Below are 23,297 nucleotides of genomic sequence, written 5' to 3'. Positions count from 1 at the left end.
AAATTAAGGCCTAGTGAACACGTAAAGGTATGTATTTGACTTGTCCAGCCTCGGGGTTCACACGGCAAGAAGATCCAAGAAGAGGTCGGAGGGGAACAGAAGGAGATTCAACATAGAGAGTTCTTGAAATCGTCTGGTTCCGTACTAAAATAATATCGATAAGGTACACCTCTTACAACTCTTCAATCAAAATTGAAATAAATGAAATAATCAAAGCGAAAATAAATTATAATAACAAGTATTGATGGAAAAGGAAGTTAATAGATGTGCAACGATGAGTTTGTTTTACTAAAACTTGAATTACGAACAAAAATAGTTTGAATGAAAATAAATAAAAGAATAATTTATGTATAATAAAAGGTTGATCGATCATTAGCATACGTTTAAAAAATTTTATAAATTTATAAAATATGTAATATAATAAAGAAAAATAATAAAATTGTAATAATTACACAAAATAAAGGATGAATCATTGCTAAATAGACAAAAGAATGAAAACATGACTCTTTGTCCATAAATAGAGCCAGTAGCATCTTTCCTAAGACTCCATACTACACAACTCACGCACTTGTCCAACATGAAAGACACCATTGTTCTGTATCCTAACATAGGTAGGGGTCACCTAGTGTCCATGGTGGAGCTAGGCAAGCTCATCCTATCCCATCACCCTTCATTTTCCATCACCATCCTCATCCTCACCCCATCCTCCAACGCCACTTTCACCCAAGCCTGCAACTCCAACGCTCGATACATCGCCGCCGTCTCCGCCACCATCCCCGCCATCACCTTCCACAGCGTCCCCATGGCCCAACTCCCCCTCGACACCCCTTCCCTCCCCCCTCACCTCATCTCCCTCGAACTCTCCCGACACAGCACCCAAAACGTTGCCCTTGCACTCCAAAGCCTCGCCAAAGCCTCAAACATCAAAGCCCTAGTCATGGACTTCTTAAACTTCAGCAACCCCAAAACTCTCACTCAAAATCTCACCACAAACTTCCCCACTTTCTTCTACTACACTTCCGCAGCCTCCAGCCTCATTGTGCTTTTTTATTTCTCCTCCGTTTTCCCAAAACAAGTCCAAGATCAACGGTTTCTACTTCGCTTCCCAGGGTTGCCTGCAATGTCCATGGATGACTTTCCAAACGAATCCTCCGACCCTTTGAGCCACACTAACCAGATTTTCGATCAGGTAGGGGAAGCCATGAAGGGTAGTTCTGGGATTATAATAAATACGTGTGAAGCGATTGAAGAGAAAGCCATTGCAGTGTGTGAGAATAGAAGTCCCACATTGGTGGGAACTTAGTTTGGGACTTACTTTTAATGTTATAAAAGGAGTCTAGTGTTTCCTTAGGAAATCATCCCAAAGTCTCTCCCTCTCTATTCCTTATACTTTATTTGGCTTGAGAGAAGAATTAAGAGAGAATAGTAGTTTCTCCTCCAAGAGAGAAGGTTAGTTTCTCCTTTAAGGTTCTCCTTGCATTAGTTTTTCTTATTTCCAAGAGAGGGGTTGTCATTATTTTCTCCTTGGGATTAGAGAGAATGGTATGTAATTTTTCTTTCCTTAAATAAATTATATTCATTGCCTATTATCTATTTTTTGTTCCTTTATTTTCATCTTGTATTTTAGTTGTGAGTACTTGTGCTAGTACTCTGATTCCCAACAGTGGTATCAGAGCTGTTGGTAATTGTGTGATTATATTCCGCTGCTATTGTCATTAGAATAGTGCTGTGATAGTGGATAAAGTGTGGTAGTGTGAAAGTGCATGCCTAGGAAAGTTCTGGCTAGGAAAGACTTGGTACTTAAGCGTGTCCATTAGTGACCCACCTCTCTTTCCTGGGAATTACCTGGTGCACTGGTTCACGGTCTGCCTCCATTGTTCCAGTAGACAGTACTATTCATAGTGAGAAGTGCATAAGTCGGTTTTAAAACCATGACAACAAGATACGAGATAGAGAGGTTCAATGGGAAAAATTTCTCATTGTGGAAACTGAAGATGAAGGCAATTTTGAGAAAGGACAATTGTCTAGCGGCAATTGAAGAAAAACCTGTGGGCATTACAGATCAAAAGTGGAAGGAAATAGATAACAATGCTATAGCAAATTTGCACTTAGCATTGGCAGATACGGTTTTATCCAGCATTGCGGAGAAGACTACAGCAAAGGAGATTTGGGATACTCTCACAAGCCTGTACGAGGTTAAGTCACTTCACACAAGAATATTCTTGAAGAGAAAACTCTATACTCTTCGAATGAGTGAGTCCACATCGGTGACAGACCACATCAACAATCTAAATACATTGTTTGCCCAACTTTCAGCGACAGATTTCAACGTAATTGAAAATGAACGTGCGGAGCTTCTACTACAGAGTTTACCTGATTCGTATGATCAGCTTGTCATCAACATTACAAATTACAACGTTATTAACCTCCTACGCTTTGAGGATGTTGCCGGAGCTGTTCTTGAAGAAGAATCCAGACGAAAGAACAAAGAGGATATGGTGGAAAGTGCAAGGCAAATAGAAGCTTTGGTGATGACGAGAGGTAGATCAACAGAACGTGGATCTAGTGGGAGTCAGTCTCATGATAGATGTCAAAGTAAGAAGCATCTCAAATGCTACCATTGTGGCAAAAGAGGACATGTGAAGAAAGATTGTTGGCATTTGAAGAATGGAGGAAAGAACTCTGAGGCATCAACCTCACAAGGTTGTATGGCAAATACCTCGGAGGACGAATATATTCTGTGAAGAAGGGGAGAGATCTGGTAAGTCATGAAAGCTCAGAGGATCATGGCAAATGTGTATGTGCTTTTGGGAGATATGTTGCAGGAAGCTAATGCAATGGTTGCATCGACAAGTCAAGAAGAAGCGATGTTGATGTGACATCGTAAACTTGGGTATAAGTCAGAGCGAAGTTTGTAAATCCATGCAGAACGTAATCTCTTACTCGGGCTCAAGAAGGTTGTTTTATCTCTACACGAGCACTGTGTGGTAAGCCAACAAACATAGTCATAGATCGCAGATTGCTAGTTTGACTACCAGAAAAAAAAAAAAAAAGGAAAACACAAGAAGACTTGGTTTATTCTGATGTAAGGGAATCACCAGAGTTATCACTAGGAGAATCAAAGTTTACTCCAGGAGATTGTGGGTGTACTACATCAAGAGAAAGTCAAATGTGTTGTTACCAGTTCAAGGAATCCAAAGCACGAGTAGAGCTTGAAACTGGGGAAAATTAAGTGCTTGGGCTATGCTAACAATGTGAAGGGGTACCACCTGTGGGTCCCACTACCCACAAGGTTATTGTTAAGCAGAAATGAAATGATGCTCCAACCAGAAGGCGTTAAAGAACAAGAAAACTTGGTTTGCATGGTTGAACAAATCTCAGTACGGTTTAAAGAGAGCTCAGGTGTTCGTACCAGAGATTTGATTCCTTCATAAGCCTCAGTTACAACAGACTGGGTATTTAGACCATTGATGTTGTATGTGGATGACATGTTGGAGGTAGGCCCCAACAAAGTTCAAATCCAGGAATTGAAGGCACAAATGGCTAGGAAGTATGAGAAGAAGGACTAGGAACCAGCAAACAAGGATTTCAGGGATGCAAATACACCGAGACAAAAAAAAAAAAGATAGGAAGGTTTGGCTTTCCCAGAAGAAATACTTACTGATAATCTTGCGACGCTTCAACATGCAAGATTGCAAGCCAATTTCGACCCCACTTTCTATCAATTGTTCCTCACGTATGAGTCCTAGCAGTGAAGCGGAGAGGATGGAGAAGTCTCGAGTACCGAGTGCATCGGTGGTGGACAGCCTTATGAATGCTATGATGTGTACAAGACCAGACATTGCACAAGCAGTGGGAGTGGTTAGTAGGTTCATGGCGGGTTTGGTGGAGAGTAGTGAAGTATTGACAAGAGGTCCTTAGAAGGAACCTCGGGTGTTGCATTGCGTTTCGGAGGATCAGAATTATGTGTCAATGAAGTCTACGTGGATTCGATCCTACTGAAGTCTACCAGAAGAACAAGCAACATGAAAGCAGAGAATAAAGCATGGTGTGAAGATTTGATTAATTTCATCAAAATCTTCAAGTGGGAGATTGTGAGAATAGAAGTCCCACATTGGTGGGAACTTAGTTTGGGACTTACTTTTAATGTTATAAAAGGAGTCTAGTGTTTCCTTAGGAAATCATCCCAAAGTCTCTCCCTCTCTATTCCTTATACTTTATTTGGCTTGAGAGAAGAATTAAGAGAGAATAGTAGTTTCTCCTCCAAGAGAGAAGGTTAGTTTCTCCTTTAAGGTTCTCCTTGCATTAGTTTTTCTTATTTCCAAGAGAGGGGTTGTCATTATTTTCTCCTTGGGATTAGAGAGAATGGTATGTAATTTTTCTTTCCTTAAATAAATTATATTCATTGCCTATTATCTATTTTTTGTTCCTTTATTTTCATCTTGTATTTTAGTTGTGAGTACTTGTGCTAGTACTCTGATTCCCAACACAGTGTTGAACGAGGATGCGACCGTGCCACCGTTGTTTTGTGTGGGCCCCTTGATTTCTGCACCATACGGGGAAGAAGACAAAGGATGTCTGAGTTGGCTCGAGTCCCAACCGAGTCAGAGCGTGGTGTTGTTGTGTTTCGGAAGCATGGGGTGGTTCTCGAGGGGGCAGTTGAAGGAGATTGCTATTGGGTTAGAGAAGAGCGAGCAAAGGTTCTTGTGGGTGGTGAGGACCGAGTTGGAGGGTGGTGACTCGGAGGAGGAGAAACCGAGTCTGGACGAGTTGTTGCCGGAAGGGTTTTTGGATAGGACGAAGGAGAAGGGGTTGGTGGTGCGGGACTGGGCGCCACAGAGGGAGATTCTGAGTCATGACTCAGTGGGGGGGTTTGTGACTCACTGCGGGTGGAACTCGGTGCTGGAAGCCGTGTGCGAAGGGGTGCCGATGGTGGCGTGGCCATTGTACGCGGAGCAGAAGCTGAATAGGGTGTTTATGGTTGAGGAAATGAAGGTGGCTTTGGCGTTGAAGGAGGAAAAAGATGGGTTGGTGAGTGGGAGTGAGTTGGGGGAGCGAGTGAGGGAACTCATGGAATCGGACACGGGGAAAGAGATTCGTCAGAGGATTTTCAAGATGAAACTCAGTGCTGCAGAAGCATTGGGTGAAGGTGGAACTTCACGTGTTGCGTTGGATAAGTTGGCCATGTTATGTAAAAGTTCTTTCACCATTTGATTCTGTTTCTATGTACGAAAAAAATTAGTGTGACACATTTTTACATATTATTTTCACTTTTCTCTTATAAAACATGTCAATCTAGGATTATCCTTCTGAGTTTTATGTTCCATTGCTTCTTCTATTCCTAATTGTTTTAAAATTATATCATAATTTTACGTAAATAAGTTTTTTTTTTCTTTTCGGATGAGAAATTGCGTAGAAAAAGTTTTATGAAAATGTTATTGTGTTCTATCACCATCATTCTACCATCATATCTGAAGGAGTTTGATGAGAACCACAGAAAACCGGTAGATTAACATTGCTGACAACCCAATGGTTGGTATCTCTCACACAGGGTTCTAATCTAATTAGATTCTTTTTTTTTCTTTAACATAGCACCGTTCAGAACTTTGTTTACACAGATAACACAAATTTTCATAACTCAAATTGATCAAATCTTAATCAATCCAATCTTGATTAAGCGAATTAGATTTAAAATCCAAAAATATGAATTTATATTTAAGATAAATTCATAATATAGATTTGGATTATTATGAATTAGTTTACCCAATTTCAATTTTTTTCCACTCTTACTCTTATCCCTTTCGAATTAAATTTTTTAATGAATAATTTATATTCATATAGTTAATATATATTTTGGAAATTGTAATAACATTGTATTGTATAAATAAATTTCTGTCTCTGCATAAATTAAGAGAGACAAGTAAATATTTGGTATGCGTTAATATTTAATATACTTGTTTAGAGCTTAAATCTGTATGTAATCACTGAATGAAACATTAAGATGTCAGAATGATTTATTGAGTTAATATTTCACAATTGTACACGAACAAAAAAGTTTATTTTGGAAAATGAAAAACTTTTATTAGTATTTTGTTTTGATATATTTTCTTTCGGTTCTCAATTTTAAATTAATAGAAACTATATTGATTTTTACTAATAAGATGGAATATATTATTTACTTTCATTCATTTTAAGTGTTTTTTACGATTTATATAACGGTCAAGAAATAAACAAATGTTATCTGCTATACAATAAGTAGACATAAGTTTTTCTTTTCACTTTTATGATAAATGTTTAAATTAATTAAGCTTAAATGACAAGTAAAAAGTATACTTGATAAAATTATTTAATATCAGCTTGAATTTAAAAAATTGCAAATAAATATGAATGATTTTTCTAAAAAGAAAAACTAAACAATATGGAAACATATTAACGTGGTATTTTATATTAAGATAAAAATATAATATATAACTCTTTCCATTGTCACTCTCAAGCTCTTCTAGTGGAGTCACACAAGGAACGAATATCCTGTCTAGCATCCACATCATGGGAAGTAGTCCCTCTGAATTTGAGAATGCGTTTTATGGTATACTTAGTCTTAACAACAGTGATGTGAAAGCCTTTATTTTTGGCATTGCGTTTATGTGACCCCATGCTGGGTATGGAATCCCACAACGGATAAACGTAGTTTTCAGTTTTAATAAAATTATTATAAAATATATGTTCTGACCCTATCAAAGTTTATTCGGCCGTTATTGGTAGGAATCATCATCGTGTTGCTTTTCTTGAGGTATTTTATGTTTTGAAACGCGAAATTTCGATTTTATTTTTAAAAGACGTATATGAAAGAGAGAAGAAGTATTTAAATTAGATTTTACTTCTATTCTTAAACAATGTAAAATTTATTGAGTGTACTAGAATAATATATAAAAAAAGTTATTTTATCTTTTTAATCTTATATATTTATTTATCTTCTTTAGGATCTTAAATTTGTTACTGCATAAGACTTCTTCGATGTATACAAAAAGCCCATCTTTTCTATCTCTTCCTTTAACTATGCTTGTGATATGACAAAAAATATGAAAGTGGTAGTGACAATTATCTCGATTATCAAATGTTTGATTTTATAGAGGAAAGAGTGAATGGTGGTGGATGTTTTCTGATAACTATTGTTACTGATAGAGATATTTTTCCTATTTCTTTGCCATTGTACTGATATATGACCTTGAAGGTGAAGTGGGCTTTTGATGTTTTTAATGTCCACATAAACAAGCAAATAAATAAGCTCAAAAGAAAGAAAAAATTCAAAAATAAAATAAAATAAAAATAAAACAAAACATTTCCTAAAAAGTTGAAAAAAATGTTGGATAGTCGGTTTACCCGCGAATTCAACTTATGGCACGACAAATTATAAATTTTAGTTTTATAACAATGACAGACAAGATCATATCGAAAATTAAATAAATTTGACAAGATTAAAAATCTAATATTAAAAAATTAAATTAAATCAAAATTTTAAAAAGGGACTAATTCTAAAATTTTACAAAAATTAAAAAACATAAAATATACTTAACCATTTTATAATATGTTTGTAAATCCTCAGATCATATAGATTGTATCTTTTGAATTATTTTTTTACTTCATATGGAAACTGTATAATATATATAGATCTACGCATAATTTATTTGTTTGCTATTAAAAATAAAAGGTTAAATTATTCATTTGGTCCCAATTTTCGTATGTAAATTTGAATTTGGTCCCTCAATTTTTAAAAGTGTTAACTAGGTCTCTAATTTTGATAATTTGTTTCAATGAAGCCCCTTTCGTTAAAATGGCAGAAACGGCGTTAAGAGCACAGTGACGTGGAGATGTTAAACGGAACTGAATAGTGAAGTGGCACATTAAATGTGGTACACATGTAATTTTAAATGCTGTAATAAATAATTAATTTCGAAAAAACGAAAAATGGTGTGCATTTAATATGTAAGAAAACATAATGAGCGTCTCTGTTAGGCTTCAAATTGGGGTTTATTCTAGGGTTTGTGTTTGTGGCCGAAATTGGAGGAAGGAGGGGTTTGCAGAAGAATCGTGAGGGTGTGGGATCACATTGCTGGAAAGTTGGCGTTCGAACAACTGAAATCATAGTGTTCTTAGTGGAATTGCGATCTTGGTTTAATTTCTTAAGTCTGCTTCTGAAATTAATCAGCTAAGCTCTCAGATTTCATCAAATGCTTCTGGAATTGCTGCAAGGCCATCCCTTAAAAAGTCTGCTGCTACCCAAAAGAAACCACTTGAAGCACTTGGTTCCTCACCTCCTCCTTCTAGGTCAGCCATGCCTTTCTCTACTGGTTAATTTCTTAACCTAACTAATTTCAATATATAAATGCACAATAATCTTTTGTTTCAAAAGTTTTGTTTGCATTGAAATTGAATTGAGCAGGGTTGAATTTAATGCAGTGACCTAAAGGTTGTAGTGGAATGAGAGTCCCCAAACACACTGTCATCACGGAGAAAAAGTAAATCACTTATATATTGCAATTCTTAACTGTTTTTCAATGCATTTAAATATAAATGACACGATAACACGTTTCAGTCTAACATTCTCACGTCATTGTGCTCTTAACACCGTTTCTGCCATTTTAACGGAAGGGGCTTCATTGAAACAAATTATCAAAATTAGGGACCTAGTTAACACTTTTAAAAATTGAGGGACCAAATTCAAATTTACATACAAAAATTGGGACCAAATGAATAATTTAACCAAAATAAAAGTAAATGATTAATGGTAATTGTATCTATTAATTAGGATTGTTAGATAAAGCGGTAAACTCCAAAAATGAAAAGATAGATGATTGGAAAATTAGCAGAACTGAATTCCTGGTCGGAGATTACTAATAAAATATCTAAGATTGATTTTACAAGTTTGGACACATGCATTTGTTCCAATCTATGTTGAGGTTATCTTCAAAGCGAGTGAACGTTAGAAGGGACTAAATGAAAGTGAGAGGGGAACAACAAATCTAAAGAGAAGAAAAAAGTAAGAAGGGAAGAGATATGAAATATCTCTTGTCGAGGATTGGGAGGAAATGACATTATTTAACAGGATTACATGAAACTGTGGAGATGAATAGTTTGAGTGGGTAACATATTGTGCTAAAAATGGTAGTTAAGCCTAAATATGATAGGTTTGTAATATTCGGGCTAAGTGATTTGTTGTGGTTAATTGACTATACTCGGGCTTAATAGCATAGAGAATATCACCACTGAAAGGACCGTGCAGAGAAATCTACAACTACGGGTAGCCAAAAAATATACTTTTCTTTACTTCATGTGATCTACTTTTACTCAAATCCAATTTATTTACTCAAATCATTATTTGAATCTAGATTTTTAAATTTGAAAAATCTAAATATCTAATTCAAATTTTAAATATAGATTTTTAGTTAAATTAGACTGAAGATCGAGATGGACGGATCGAGACTGAAGGTCGAGACAGACCAGCTGAGACAAAGGTCGAGACGAGTATACACTGGTTGAAAGTTGAGATGGACCAACCAGGGCCTAAGGTTGAGTTGGACCGGGTCAAGTTAAAGGTCAAGATAGGTTGATTGGAGCAGGAGGTCGAGTCGAGCTGAAATTCGGTTGAGTCGGACCTGTCAAAGTCAACCTCGATAGTATTCAGCCATAATTCAACTAAATTTTGTCGGGTCAGCCTCAACCAAAATTCGGTTGAATTGGGCCAAGTCGGCCTTTACCAAAATTTGGTTAATTTGAACTCAGCCAAATTCAGCTGCATTAGCTCCGATTGAAATTTGACGAGTCGATCCTAACATAAATTTGGTTGAGTTGGCCCATTTGAATTCGACCAATTCGGTCCGATCGAAATTCGATCGAGTCGGCCCGACCAAAATTCAATAGAGTAGGTCCAAAACGAAATTCAACCGTATTCGACCGAGTCTTGCAAAGTTCGATTGAAGTTTCCCAAGTCATTTATGCTAAAATTAGGCCTAATTTGGCTGCATCAACCTCAAGTCAAAATTTTGTTGAGTCAGCCCATCTAAAATTTGACTGAATCGATACCAACTGAAATTTGGTCTAATATGCCACAACCAAAATTTAGCCTATTCGACCAATTTAGCCCTTGACGAAATTCAACCTAATTCAATCAAGTCAGTCCCAACAATATAAGTTGTAGAAAATTCAATTTAATTTTTTTTTATAAAAAAATGAATTTTAAATTTTAAACTTGACCTAAATATTTGAACTTAAATTTAAATCTCAACACAAATATTTGGATCGAAATTTAAAAATAAAATTCAAACTAGTTTTGAGAAAAAAAAAATGATTCAGATGCTAAATATGATCCAATTATTTAGATCAAGCATCGATATAAATTGGACCTATTCCTATCCATGATTACCCACCTATCTACGATGAAAAGATGTCAAAGTTGAATTTTATGTATATCGGAACTGGCAGCCATCAAGGTCGCTTTAAGAGATATTAAGAGATGCCTACACCAACACCGGATCAATATACAACCTAAATTTGTTTTATTCAGTTTGTTGTAATAGCGAAGTAAGATGAAACTTTAGCAAAAACTTTCAGCTCAAAGACTTAACAAAGGATATATATTGAATGATAGTTTCAAGAAAAAAATATATACATTGTTGAAGAATTAATAATTAAAATTTTAATAGCTAATATTAAAAACTAATTTATATTTTAATTTATAAACTAAATATAACCTTTTATTAATAAAAATATTTTAGATATTAATAATTTTTAATTTATAAAATAATATCTAATTTAGTTAATATAATAATTAATTACTTTTAGTTTGTAAATTCGATTTTTATTTAATAATGTTTTTTAATGATTGTCTTGCAAGATGATGAAGTTGGACTTTATAAGATCAAGATTACATTCCGTTACAATCAGGAGAGATGTATAAGGGAATTCAGTTTGCAGTTGGTGGTGTCGTAACTCCTAGTGGTTTAACTGATTAACTCCTCCCATTTTTTAGTGCACGTAAAAATGTTTAAGTGAGCAAATTTGGTTTACACTATTTAATTCAGTTAAAAAAATATCAGTTTAATCCAGTTCATTTTTTGGTAAGTCAAAAATTTTGTTACTTGATTCTATAGTGAATTAGTGGGTTGACCCACTTACAAATAATTTTTTTGTAATTTTTTATATATTTATTGCATTACAATGAGAATGAATTGACTTAATTTAATTTTTATAATTGTGAAATCAAAATCTTCACTTAATTCTTGAAATATGGTTAAATATGTTTTTGATTCAACTTTTAGTGAAAATTGAAATTAGTCTTGAACCAATTTAATCCTCAATTTTGTAAATACTTAGATTTAGTCCTTTAAACAAATTTTTATTGAGTTTATTTGATCTCAAACACATTTCATTATAATATTTTAGTCTGTTTATATTGTTTAACACATCTTCACTTCAATATTAATTTTTGATAAACGCGTTTGAAACATCAAATAAACTTAAAAAAATTAGTTTAAATGACTAAATTTACACATTTCTAAATATGAGGAACTAAATTTGTTCAAAGTTTCTAAAATGGACTAATTCCAATTTGGACTAAAAGTTGAAGGATCAAAAACATATTTAACCCTCTCGAAATATTATTATAAAGATAATAGTTAAAGATTAAAGTATCAACCTAAATAACATGAGAAACAAATTAATTAAACATTGAAATTATTTAAATATTATTAAATAATATTCTAGCATTTAAAAATATGAAATTGTGAAACTATATAATTAGAAGCATTTAATAATTATAACAAAAATCTTAAAAAAGAAATATTATAAAAAAGTATTAGTGAATTAAGTGGATCAATCCACCTTCAACATGATTCAAACCCGTTTAACCAGTAAATTAAGTTAATTGAACTCAGTTTAACTCATTCTTACAAAAATTAATTTTTTTTTCGATCGAACCCGCCTCTAATATGTGGTCAACTGAATTGTTTCAGAAGTTAAAACTCATTTTTTGATATTTTTAAGTGATTTTCACTTAAAAAAAAACTTAATTTTATCGGAGGTTTAGTAAGAGAGGTTTAATAACCTCTAGGAAAATAATATGTATAATGGTGGTTTTCTAAACCCCTGGAAAGTTTTTCAGGAAAACCAGTTAAAATTTCAATGCTACTTTATTTTTATCTTATCTCTTCTATTTTTGGTATATCATCGCGAAACCTAAACGTGATCGCGAAACCTAAACATCCATTTCCTTTGAATCTTCCTCTCTCGATCACCGAAGAAAATTTTCGCTATTTGGTTTCTGTAGCTCTCAATCACAGCTTTCAATTGGTAATTCGCTTTGCACTCTTTGATTTTTTGAAATTGCTTTTCACTCTTCCAATTTCTCATGCTCTAAATCACTGTTACTATCGGTGGGATTTTGATTTGTTATCAGGCGATGCCTTTTGCTTTCATGTCGACCGTGCATTTGAGACCTTGCTTTGGGGGTTCACGGCGGTTATGTCACGGGTTCAGTCCGTGTTTTGTGTGTTTAGATCGGTTGCTCTGCATTGTGGGTTCACAACAGCTGCTTCGGTGATTTTTGTTTGCTTGACTTGTTCACAGCAGGTGCATATGTTCATAACTGCTTTGCCGATTCGTGGCTGCTTTAGGGGTTTGCGACTTCGGAGGTTCGCAGCTGCTTCGGTTTAACGTGTGTGCGCTTTCCTTTCAGAATCACGGTTCATCTTTATCTTTTTCTCTCTTGTATAATTGTGGTTTGTTTGTTTTAATAGAGTAGGAAAACCAATAAGTCAAACTGTATTTTCTGATGAGGGAGATTTTAATGTGTTTTTGACTCAATGGATTGTTATTCACCAACCCAAGGGTCTACTCTGACAGAAACAAGAGTCGGGTTATGAGATTTGGGTGAAGGAGCTTGTGAGTGTGAAGAAAATGAGGGGAAATTTTTTGTAGGGGATGGGGTGGGATGATGGTTCTTCCCAGATTTGTTCTCAAGAGAATAGTAAGATGAATTTTGATAGCTCATAAGTGAGATTTGGATTGTGAACTAGTGGTAATAAACTTCAAAGTTTGAACAGTAAGATTTGGATTTGGGACTAATGGTGTCTAAAAGCCTTTTGAGTTTGAGTATATCCTTAAATTAGGTCCACTTTATGCGTAACAGAAAACGCATTCCCCACTTACAAAACTATGTTTGTGATTTCCTTAGGCGTGCCATTGTTATGGAGTTAGCAGTGTGTTAAACACCCTAGAGGATATCATGTATTGTGCTTAACCAAATTGATTTTGGGTTTCTCATTATGAAGTTGGTTTATACAAGGTACTTTTTTATAGAACAAAGTTGGTTTGTTGAACAATGAAGCACACTCAAAATGTTGAGACATTTTTATTTGATTTTCAGATAGAATAGCATACCACAGTAATGCGGATGTTGCCATTGATTTATACCACCACTACAAGGTACTTTCTTTCTCTTAATTTGAACTTAGATATCTAGTTCAAGAGGAATTTCCTTAGTTTTTTGAGATTTTATTTCATAGATTTATGATTTTGTGTTTTTACCCATGATTTGTTTTTCAGCGGGATGTGACTATGATGAAGGATATTGGATTCAATGCCTATAGGTCTCCATTTCTTGGCCAAGAATACTACCTCGTGAGAAACTATAATAATCTCTTTTTATGTTTTGGTCCAACTTGAATCATGACTTTGCATGATTTTGAGGGATTTCTTAAGACTTTATCTAGTAGAACTTTGTCTACTTTGTCCATAATGCAATTAAGTTTAAACTACTTTGATTTTAGGTGGAGTTAACCGAGAAGGCATTGTATATTAAAACAATCTCATAAATGATCTGATAGCAAATGGTCAGTGGACATAATTTTCTTTCCTTTTCTATCTCTCTTTCTCATGATACTCTCCATATCAAACTAAACTAATGTACCTATTTTTGTTTACAGAACAACAACCTTTTATAACTCTATTTCACTCTAGTTTCCCTCAAGCTCTTGAAGATGAATATGGTGGTTTTCTGAATCTCAAAATTGTGTAAACAATAGTGAGATTAAAGGTTAAACATGGCTTCTTCCTTTATTTTCCCCTCCCCAATATTGTCAGAAGTTGTATTTTATGTTTATAGACAATATTAGTACATTTTTTTAGTTTTTATATAAGCTTTCTTAAGCTTGTTATTAAGGTCATCATGAGAACCTTTACAAATTTCTTCGTGTGTTTTCTCATGCAGGGGGTTCATCCCTACAACAAAGAAGAAGTATTAGGGAGTATCAATCTCTATTTCCTACAATTGATTTTTCACTGGCAAGTACCTAGATTTTTTCACGTTATGCTTCCTTGTGGTTTATGATTTCATAGAAGACAACTATCCTTTTTTTTCGTTGTACAATATTATGGCATATCAAATACCTTTTTAGAAACATGCCATCAAATACGAAGTTGTATATTTTTTAATTATTGATAGTTATCTTTATGTATTTTTTCCTTAAGAAAAAACAATATATTCTTGTTTTTTCTTAATCATTTTGATGAATTTTACCTAACTGGAAATTGCCATCCAGTATGATTTGTTCATATATGTAACTCCCACTTTACTTTTCACTCCATCACAGGGGACAAGAAAAGAGGAGATAGCAATTGTGATGCAAATAACATTTTTGTTTCATACTCTTTAAGTGTTTTTGGAAATTACAGCCATCACTTGGAGTAAATAATGTTATTTACTTTTACATTATGTCTATTTTATTAGTTAGAACAATGATATTGTAATGACTTATTAATTATAAATTTTACGCTTTGTCATTTATATTATTTGATCTTTTATGCAACTTATAAATGGTAAAAACCTAAATGTTTTGCCTTTTATAATTTATGTTATTAAAAAGTATAAAACAAACAAAACAACAAATCTCAATTAAAAATATTTAAAGTTGTCATCATAATGGGAGAATTCGCTTGCAGCATGGTGGATTAAGAGTCCAGGATTTTTTTTTTCAAATTCTTGCCAATACCGGCGGTTTTTCGAAACCCCAGCGAATACGAATGGTTTTTCAAAACTCCAACAGTACGGGGGTTTGAAACCCCAGTTGTAAACCTTCGGTAATCTGTGTTAATTCCAGAGGTTGTTAAAACCTTCTTCGTGGTAATTCATTATCGACGCTAGTTTTTCTAGGAGATTGACAAATTTCTGGTAAAGTCCTTGGTGGGGTTAAAACCTCCAGAAATACCAAATATAACTCCTGTCAAAAATAATTATTTTTATAGTGTTTGATGAATAGTAACCGTTAATATCTATATTTAATCTTATTGCTATATTTGATTTCCTACTGTAAGTGCAGAAATATAGTTTTTTTTGCAATATTTGATTTTGTCAGGGATGAAAGACAACTACTGTTACGTAAAAGTTATCATCTATATAGCAAAAAGTTATTGCATACATTTTTAATTTACTTTTTGTAAATTTTATCGAGTCATTATTTTTATAATTTTGTTACAAATGTTTGAAATAACAAACCTTAATAATATTTTTAAATTTTGAAGAAATATTGAATATCAAATATCTAAAAAATCAGTTGAGAATTTGGCTTAAGTACATTTGTGGAAAATTGTGTTTTATTTTAGTGAGTCCATTTGAATATTTTTTTTTAAGAAATTATTCTTTTGGGACAAATTTGAGGATATTAATGTCGTAATACAATTTAGAATAAAATCTGCTATTATTATTATATGATTTATAAAAAATATGTAAAATAAAAGATAAATGTAAAATTTTATAACATTATTATCATGTTGTTGTTATTATTATTGATTATAAATATTTTCTATTATAATAATTTTATTTTTAAAAACATCAATAATAACAAATTTAATTTCAAATTATATTAAAAAAATCATAAATTATTTTTTATTTTATTAATTAAAGAAATAAACCAAATATTTTTAATTAATTATTTTTAATTATTTTTCATAATTTGAATTTGAATTTTTTAATTTTTTCTTCCTATTTAAAAAAATCAAAAACAAAAAAAAGGTCTATTTGGAGATATAATATTTCAATAGATAAGAAAATAATGTTTTGACATGTCTATTTAATAATTTTTATTTTAATAAACTATTATTTTGAAAAGAAAAAGAAATCCTTCCATATTATTATATTTCTTTACCTAATACAAATATTATTTTTCATGCTCTTTTAACTTTTAATTTTGGGTTTATATGTAGTCCCTTTGTTTAAAAAAACGTTTTGGGCTTCGCCTTTTCAGTTGGGCTCAAGTCAGCCCATCCTCTCTTTTCTCTCCTTTTAGAAGCTCTATTAGGGCTTGAACTCTATTCTTCTCCAAGTTAGCTGAGTTTGTTTTCTTCCATCTCCTTAAGTTGTTTTGGTTCTAGTTCTCCTACACTAAGAGTCCCTTCAAGTTTAGCTCCACTCAAGATAAGAGAAGCTAGTTTTTCTTTTTATGTTTTCTTAGTATTTGCCTAGGCGAGAGTAGCATAAGCTCGCCCTTATTTTTTCTCAAACTCTCGCTCAGGCAACAAGCTTCCATTTTGAGCGACGAGTTATCTCGCTCAGACGAGGAGGTCTTGCTTACTCGAGAACTCGCAAAAACCTGCAGTGCTCCCTGTTTGCAATCTCGCCCAAGCGAGAACTTTTAGCTTAAGCAAGATCAGTTTAGCTTAAGCGAGAACTTTTAACTTAAGCGAGATCAGTTTAGCTTAAGCGAGATCAGTTTAGCTTAAGCGAGATCAGTTTAACTTAAGCAAAAATCTTTAGCTTAAGCGAGATCAGTTTAGCTTAAGCGAGAACTTTTAATTTAAGCGAGATCAGTTTAGCTTAAGCGAGAATTTTTAGCTTAAGTGAAATCAATTTAGCTTAAGCGAAAATTTCTAGCTTAAGCGAGAATTGCTGCAGAATTTTAATTCCTTACTTTAACTTGAACTTGTGGGTTGATTCAATTACTCTTAAAAGCATGAATCTGTGATTATGTATGTTTCATGTGATATTGACTTGCTTGGTATGAAATGAAATAAGAATGGGTTGGGTGGAAGGTGGTGCATTGACATGAGATTATGATGCTTGAGATAACATGTGGAATGTTGTTGGTGAAAGAATTTCAAGGGAAGCTCTTGGTGATGGTGTGGTTAGTGTATACCTTGATATAGGAGATGTCTAGATAAAGGAAGGTATCCTGAATTCTAATAATCGTTCACACTCACATAGAGTAAAATGATTTATATGATGAGAGTGGCAGGAGGTTCTAGTCTTGGAACGTATTGGGCCTAAGACATTATAGGATTAACCCTAGGGTGTGGTTGGGGTATAACCCCTTGTGTCTAGACTCTGCAAAGTTTAGAAACTAACACAGGTGCATACTTCCGTTATAATTCTATATCGAGAGTATAATCCGGATATTTGAGTCAGAAGGTCTTGCATTTGTTTACTATCACATGGTTTGAGTGTTTACTGCTTTGTATGTTTATAACCTGATTTAACATTTACTTGCTCAATAATATGATTACAAATCTTTTACTTTAGCTTATCCTTTCTATTTGGTGTTTGTTTCTCTGTTTGACTTTTCTTTTTTGCGATGATTACCAAATCCTTGGTGTGAATAGATGTGGAAATTCCTAAAGATCATTTAGATGTTGGTGAGGCTGCTTTCCAATTTAGGAGTGGTAGTTAGGGCTCTCTTTTGAGCAACTTTTGAGGCGCTAATGTTTAGGTAGGTTCTTGTTCAGTGAACGATCCTTTTGCCAATTGTTTCTTTTAATTCCTGCTAGAGGTATTCTTGTTGTGCCTTTGGATATTCCTTTTTGTATACTATGAATAATTGTAATAGTTGATTCTTATATACTTTCCGTTGGTACTTATTTTATACTATAAACATATCACGTTTTATTTATTAAATTTATTCTACTAAATTGAGACGTTACATTATATAAAAAATATTATATAATAAAAAAATTTCTAATATTAAAAAAATATAATTAATATCAACTGAAAATATTATATCAATACTTTATTAATATTTAGTCACTTTAACAAAAATCAAATTACAAAAATTACAAAAATTAAAAAATATGAAAAATTTTTGAAGGGAAATTTAAATTTTTTTGTTTAAAATAATTTAATTACTTTATTATAATTCTAATTTTTTACTCTCTTTTTTTAATTTCGTATCTAATCAGTATATTCTCTTCTTCTTCTTCTTTTCTGAATCATTCTCGTGACAAACTCAGAAGCCACGAGAGAAGCAAGGCAAGAACAGTATTTCCGAGGCATTTCTTTGTCTCCAGAAAAAAACATAAAAACATGAATGTGTAAATTGTAGCAAAGATTCCATTTACGTCGATGCTTGTTCCTTCTAGATGGTAGTTAAATAAAGGAATTCAGTATATCTCGGAAATGGTCACTTTCCAGGTACAGTCACTTGTCTCTTTCTCTTATGTCATCCACTACTGCTCTATCATACTTAATTTGACTTCTGTAATCCACCGTCATAATCTTTATTTATAACACATAAACTTTGAGAAATTTCGGCGTGTCAGGTAAAAGTAAAGTAATATTAAAGGCAGATATTACTTTTCATACTCTCCTTTTTCTCTTATATTCAACTTACAACTTTATATCGTTTATATTTATTTTTATTACATTAAGTATAATAAGTTGTCAAGTGTTTGTAAATTTAAAGAGAGTCTCAAACTATACTTTTCCTAATAATATAATATTATTTGCTTTCTTTTATTTATATATATATATATATATATATATATATATTTATATTTATATTTATTGTTTGTGATGATAGACCTAAGATAAAAGATAAGTTGATGTTGGTTTTGGAAAAGAAAAAATTTAACATTACACTCTTCTATGTTAAAATTAAAAGAATTATGCGGTATTAATTTTACATTCTTAGAAAAAATCGATATTTTTAACTTAATACTTTCCACACTTAGAAATCCAAACAACGAACATCAAGATTCTGATAATGATATATATTTTTCGCATTATATTAGAAAAGCCATCACCATCTATAAATTCATATTTAATCCAATTTGTCACGCCAATGCATGGGTATGAGCCACCAAAACCTTGCAAACACTCATCTAATATAAAATAAGTTATACTTCAAAGTGCTCATATTTCAGAATATCCCTTCACTCCAATTTATATATATATATATATATATATATATATATATATATATATATATATATATATATTCAATTAGTTTGCTGAATTTTCCCCTCTCCATATCATTAGAATTTGAATTTAAAAGACAAATATTGCACTTATCTAATTTACAGATGTTCATTAGGGTGGATCAAAACAAATTAATTATATAAATAAAACAGGTTCAAAAAGTATAACAGAGTATACGTAAAAGTTTAAAAGGAGATACACGCAAAATCAACAAAACTGCACAACTCAAATCCTATAAAACAGGCATGACCATATATAACAAAAGAAAATGAAATAGACTTATTTTTTAATATAAATAAATAGAATTAATATACATTTCTACGTTTTGCTCAAGCATTTTTCTTAAATATATGTCATTATTATAAACTAATCCGTAAGATTAAATCTACAAGAGTACCATATTAATTTGCATTTAGCCCTATTTGCTGATAAGAAAAAAATCTCTATATTCAGACAGATTTAATAATACACAAACTCCACCATCATCTCATGTACAGTTTCTTACGTTGCATTTTACCTGTTAGTTTACAGTTTTTTCAACACAAATGGCCAATTCTCGTGACGCGCATATAGCAGAAGAAAATGTTATAGTCTTCAATCAAGCACCGACTGATTGAAACTCCATCGAACGCAACACTGAATAAGTCAAAATTATAAATGTTCCAGAGATCCTAGCTTCATATATATTAAACTAGTTGCTATATGAACAGAAAGACTAATTATTAAGGAATAAATTAAATGAACACTATCTTAAGTTTGAGTTTCATGCTAGAAATAAAAAAAATTATTTTGTACAGAGAATGTTTTGTAGTACTCTGGTTTCGTAGATCGATTTCATTTAACTTGAAAACATGCCCCTGACACATTTATATTCATAATTAATCTTGAAAACATTGATAATTTACAGCAACTTCCACAACTACTCATTCTCTATTGAGAAAGATATTCAGCTTTTATGCTGCATCACACGTTTTTAAACTTAATATTATTCATTAATAAAGTTCATTCCTTCTCTAATTCTATACTACTAGTGCTGTTTCCACTGTTCCACTAACCTATTCAAAGTAATGATGGAAGATCCACCTTCTCCCACTGCTTCCGTGGCACTAATTTTCATTTTAAAAATATTCTGTCTAATTTCTTTCCCTTTGTCTGAGTCCATCACTTCCTTCACTCGGTTACCCAACTCGCTGGAGCTCACTAACCCTTCTTTGTTCCCTTTCACGGCCACACCCACCTTCATTTCCTCCACCAAAATCACCTTGTTAAGCTTTTGCTCTGCATAAAGAGGCCATGCCACCATGGGCACCCCTTCACACACAGACTCCAACACCGAGTTCCACCCGCAGTGAGTCACGAACCCACCCACTGAGTCATGACTCAGAATCGCAGCCTGTGGGGCCCAGTCTCTCACCACCATCCCCTTCCCTTTTGTCCTCTCCAAAAACCCCTCCGGGAGCAACTCCTCCAAACTGGTCGGCTCCCCCGAGTCACCATCTTCGAACTCGCTCCTCACAACCCACAGAAACCTTTGCTCACTCTCCTCCAACCCAGTAGCGATCTCTCTCAGCTGCGTCCTGGAGAACCTTCCCATGCTTCCAAAGCTCAAAAACACCACACTCTGACTCGGTTGCGAGTCGAGCCAACTCAAACACCCGTCATCGTCTGCTCTACAAGGGGCGGAAGAAATCACAGGCCCAATGCAGAACACGGGTGGTGTGGTTCCTTCCATCAACCCTTCGTTGAAGGCCTCTATAGCCCTCCATTCCATGGCTTCAGACGTGTTTACAATAACGCCATCGCTGTCCCTCATGCACGTGGCGATGTCGATAAAAACCTTGTAAGCCTCGCTTGCACGATCCTGCACCGTGTCCGGGAAGTCATCGGTGTGGATCTTGGGAAGCCCGGGGATGAGGAGGTGCATGTTCAGATCCTTGATGGATTCGGAGTAGTTTTCGTGAAGGACGAGTTGCTGAAGGAGAATGGCGAGGGTGGAGGCGCCGGAAGTGTAGTAGAAGTACGTGGGGATTTGAAGCGTGTGGGTGACACGTGCAGCGCTGTGGTTCATGAAGTCTAGAACGACGGCTTTGAGGTTTGAGGAGAGAGCGATTGAGTTGAGGATGCGGCGGAGGTGGTGGGTGGTGGCGCGGCAGAGCTCGAAGTTTAGGGCTAGGGGAGGGAGGACGGTGGGGAGGGAAATCTGGGGGATGCGGTGGAAGGTGATGGAGGGGGTGGCGGCTGTGACGGCGGCGATGTATTTGGCTGTGGCGGCGCAGGTGAAGGCGGTGGGGGAGGTGGGGGTGTCTTGGTTAGGGGGTGGAGTGAGGAAGAGGATATTGATGGAGAGAGAAGGGTGGTGGGATAATATGAATTTGCCTAGTTCCACCATTGAAACTAGGTGTCCTCTTCCCAAAGCTGAGTACAGAACAATGGAGTCCTTCTTCATGGTCATGGCGATTCAAGAGAGTCTTTTGTTTTTGTTTTTCTCCACTTTTCTAAGGAATTTTGGTGTGTGAGTGGACAAAAGGAGTTTCTTGTTCTATTTATGGACAGAACAAGGTGAGTGTGTCTTGGATTATATGTCGGCTGGTTTAAACTATGTTATAAAGCTGCAAAAATATTTAATACAGTTATATATATTTATTTTCTAAATTTAAAATTGACTGATTTATTTGCTATGCTGCTTATACCATGCACACAGTGGCGGAACTTGGATAAAAAATGTAGGGGTGTCAAATTAGATTTATTATATATAATTTGTTTTTAGTTAGAAAAAAAAGACTCTTCATCTTTTCTCTTTATTTCCTCTGTTTAAAACAAGGACACATAATAGTAGAATTTAAAAAAATATTACTATCATTCGCTATTATATCATAATACCAAACCATGAATATCATTTTAGATAAGTCCTTTGTATCTCATCAATTTGATTTTAGAGATTTGTTTTTGATTATCTTGAATTCTTGGTTTTCATGAAATTTCTCAAGTTCAGTTAATGTAAATGCATTTTTTTCATCTTTATCATAAACCTTCCTCTTTAAAAAAAAAAGAATTAATTTTTTTACTTCTTATCATAATCTTTCTAATGTAAATTTATCACCTATCGCATATCTAAAAAAACTAAAATTTATATTCACAAATTACAATTATCACAGTGCAAAACATAACAAAACTCATACCACTTTAATTGAATAAGCAACATTGTATAAATTCAAAATTTAAAAAAAAAATACCATAGGCACCGAAGAATACAAAATCCCTAAATTTCATAATTAAGGCTTATAATAATTTGGGAAGAATTATAATTAGGGTTTATACCAATTTCATAAAAGAATCTTTAAAATCATAATTAGGGTTTATATTAATTTGAGATAAACTTAATTTGGGAGAAACATCCTAAAAAGAATCATAAATTTAATATACATAAATCATAATAAGATACTAATCTTGATCTGTGAGAGATCATGCAAGAATGTATACTTCAATCTCACTCTATGTGTTTCTCAACCTTTATTTTCCAATCTATCTCTTTGTATTTATTTTTTTCACACGATAATTTACATAATAAAAAGATCTTATAGTCAGAAAAAAAAAATCTAATCTCTTTTATAAATCAATGTCTCTATTAAATTTTTTTATTTTATTTTATATTATAATATTTTATAATATAAATTTAATATAAATAATATATAAATATAATTTAAAAAAATATATAAATATATATAAAAAATTAAAAAAAAAATGGGGGAGCTGTGGCTCCCCTCTATCATCATATAGTTCCGCCACTGCATGCACATGTATTTATTTTTGTGATTAAGAATATAATAGTTTATATTTTTATAAACTATTCATATTTCATAATTCTATGTCGACCAACTTAATTTAAATCGTAACCTGTGACAAGTTGAATGGAGTTAAGATCTCTAATTCAATAAAAATATAGAACCCACTTTTTTCCGTGACTATTACACTGGTTGATACTCTTACTCAAATTCTAAACTATTAAGTTAAAAGAATTACATCATAATTGATATACAAAATTAATGCCAAAATTAGATTT

The 23,297-nt window shown here is 33.4% G+C and overlaps 2 protein-coding genes and 1 long non-coding RNA gene across 9 annotated transcripts; 2 read left to right on the top strand and 1 right to left on the bottom strand.

Moving 5' to 3' along the window:
* The first annotated feature begins 517 nt into the window (after positions 1-517).
* On the top strand, positions 518-5,313 carry LOC114181375 (isoflavone 7-O-glucosyltransferase 1-like). Of its 2 annotated transcripts, none has more exons than XM_028067814.1 (2): positions 518-1,262; positions 4,490-5,313. In XM_028067814.1, exons 1-2 carry the CDS (start codon positions 578-580, stop codon positions 5,212-5,214), a joined length of 1,410 nt encoding a protein of 469 aa, XP_027923615.1. In that variant the 5' UTR covers positions 518-577; the 3' UTR covers positions 5,215-5,313. The 2 variants fall into 2 exon arrangements, with proteins under 2 accessions (XP_027923615.1, XP_027923614.1); XM_028067813.1 differs by having other exon boundaries at positions 518-1,268; positions 4,496-5,313.
* A 6,816-nt stretch (positions 5,314-12,129) lies between these two features.
* On the top strand, positions 12,130-14,639 carry LOC114181342. Of its 6 annotated transcripts, none has more exons than XR_003603801.1 (8): positions 12,135-12,345; positions 12,452-12,737; positions 13,229-13,339; positions 13,421-13,479; positions 13,600-13,674; positions 13,824-13,886; positions 13,980-14,089; positions 14,264-14,639. It is a non-coding gene; the product is annotated as an uncharacterized LOC114181342 (long non-coding RNA). The 6 variants fall into 6 exon arrangements; XR_003603802.1 differs by having other exon boundaries at positions 12,136-12,345; positions 12,452-12,709; XR_003603800.1 differs by having other exon boundaries at positions 12,130-12,345; positions 12,452-13,339.
* Positions 14,640-20,069: 5,430 nt separating this feature from the next.
* On the bottom strand, positions 20,070-21,756 carry LOC114182105 (UDP-glycosyltransferase 1). The gene has a single exon (XM_028068862.1). It carries the CDS (start codon positions 21,687-21,689, stop codon positions 20,265-20,267), a length of 1,425 nt encoding a protein of 474 aa, XP_027924663.1. The 5' UTR covers positions 21,690-21,756; the 3' UTR covers positions 20,070-20,264.
* Between the last annotated feature and the right edge of the window lie 1,541 nt (positions 21,757-23,297).

The sequence above is a fragment of the Vigna unguiculata genome, chromosome 4, assembly GCF_004118075.2.
Source record: "Vigna unguiculata cultivar IT97K-499-35 chromosome 4, ASM411807v1, whole genome shotgun sequence".
Classification (NCBI taxonomy): domain Eukaryota; kingdom Viridiplantae; phylum Streptophyta; class Magnoliopsida; order Fabales; family Fabaceae; genus Vigna; species Vigna unguiculata.
The sequence above is the reverse complement of the archived record's forward strand: the minus strand, read 5'-3'. Positions and strand labels throughout refer to the sequence as shown.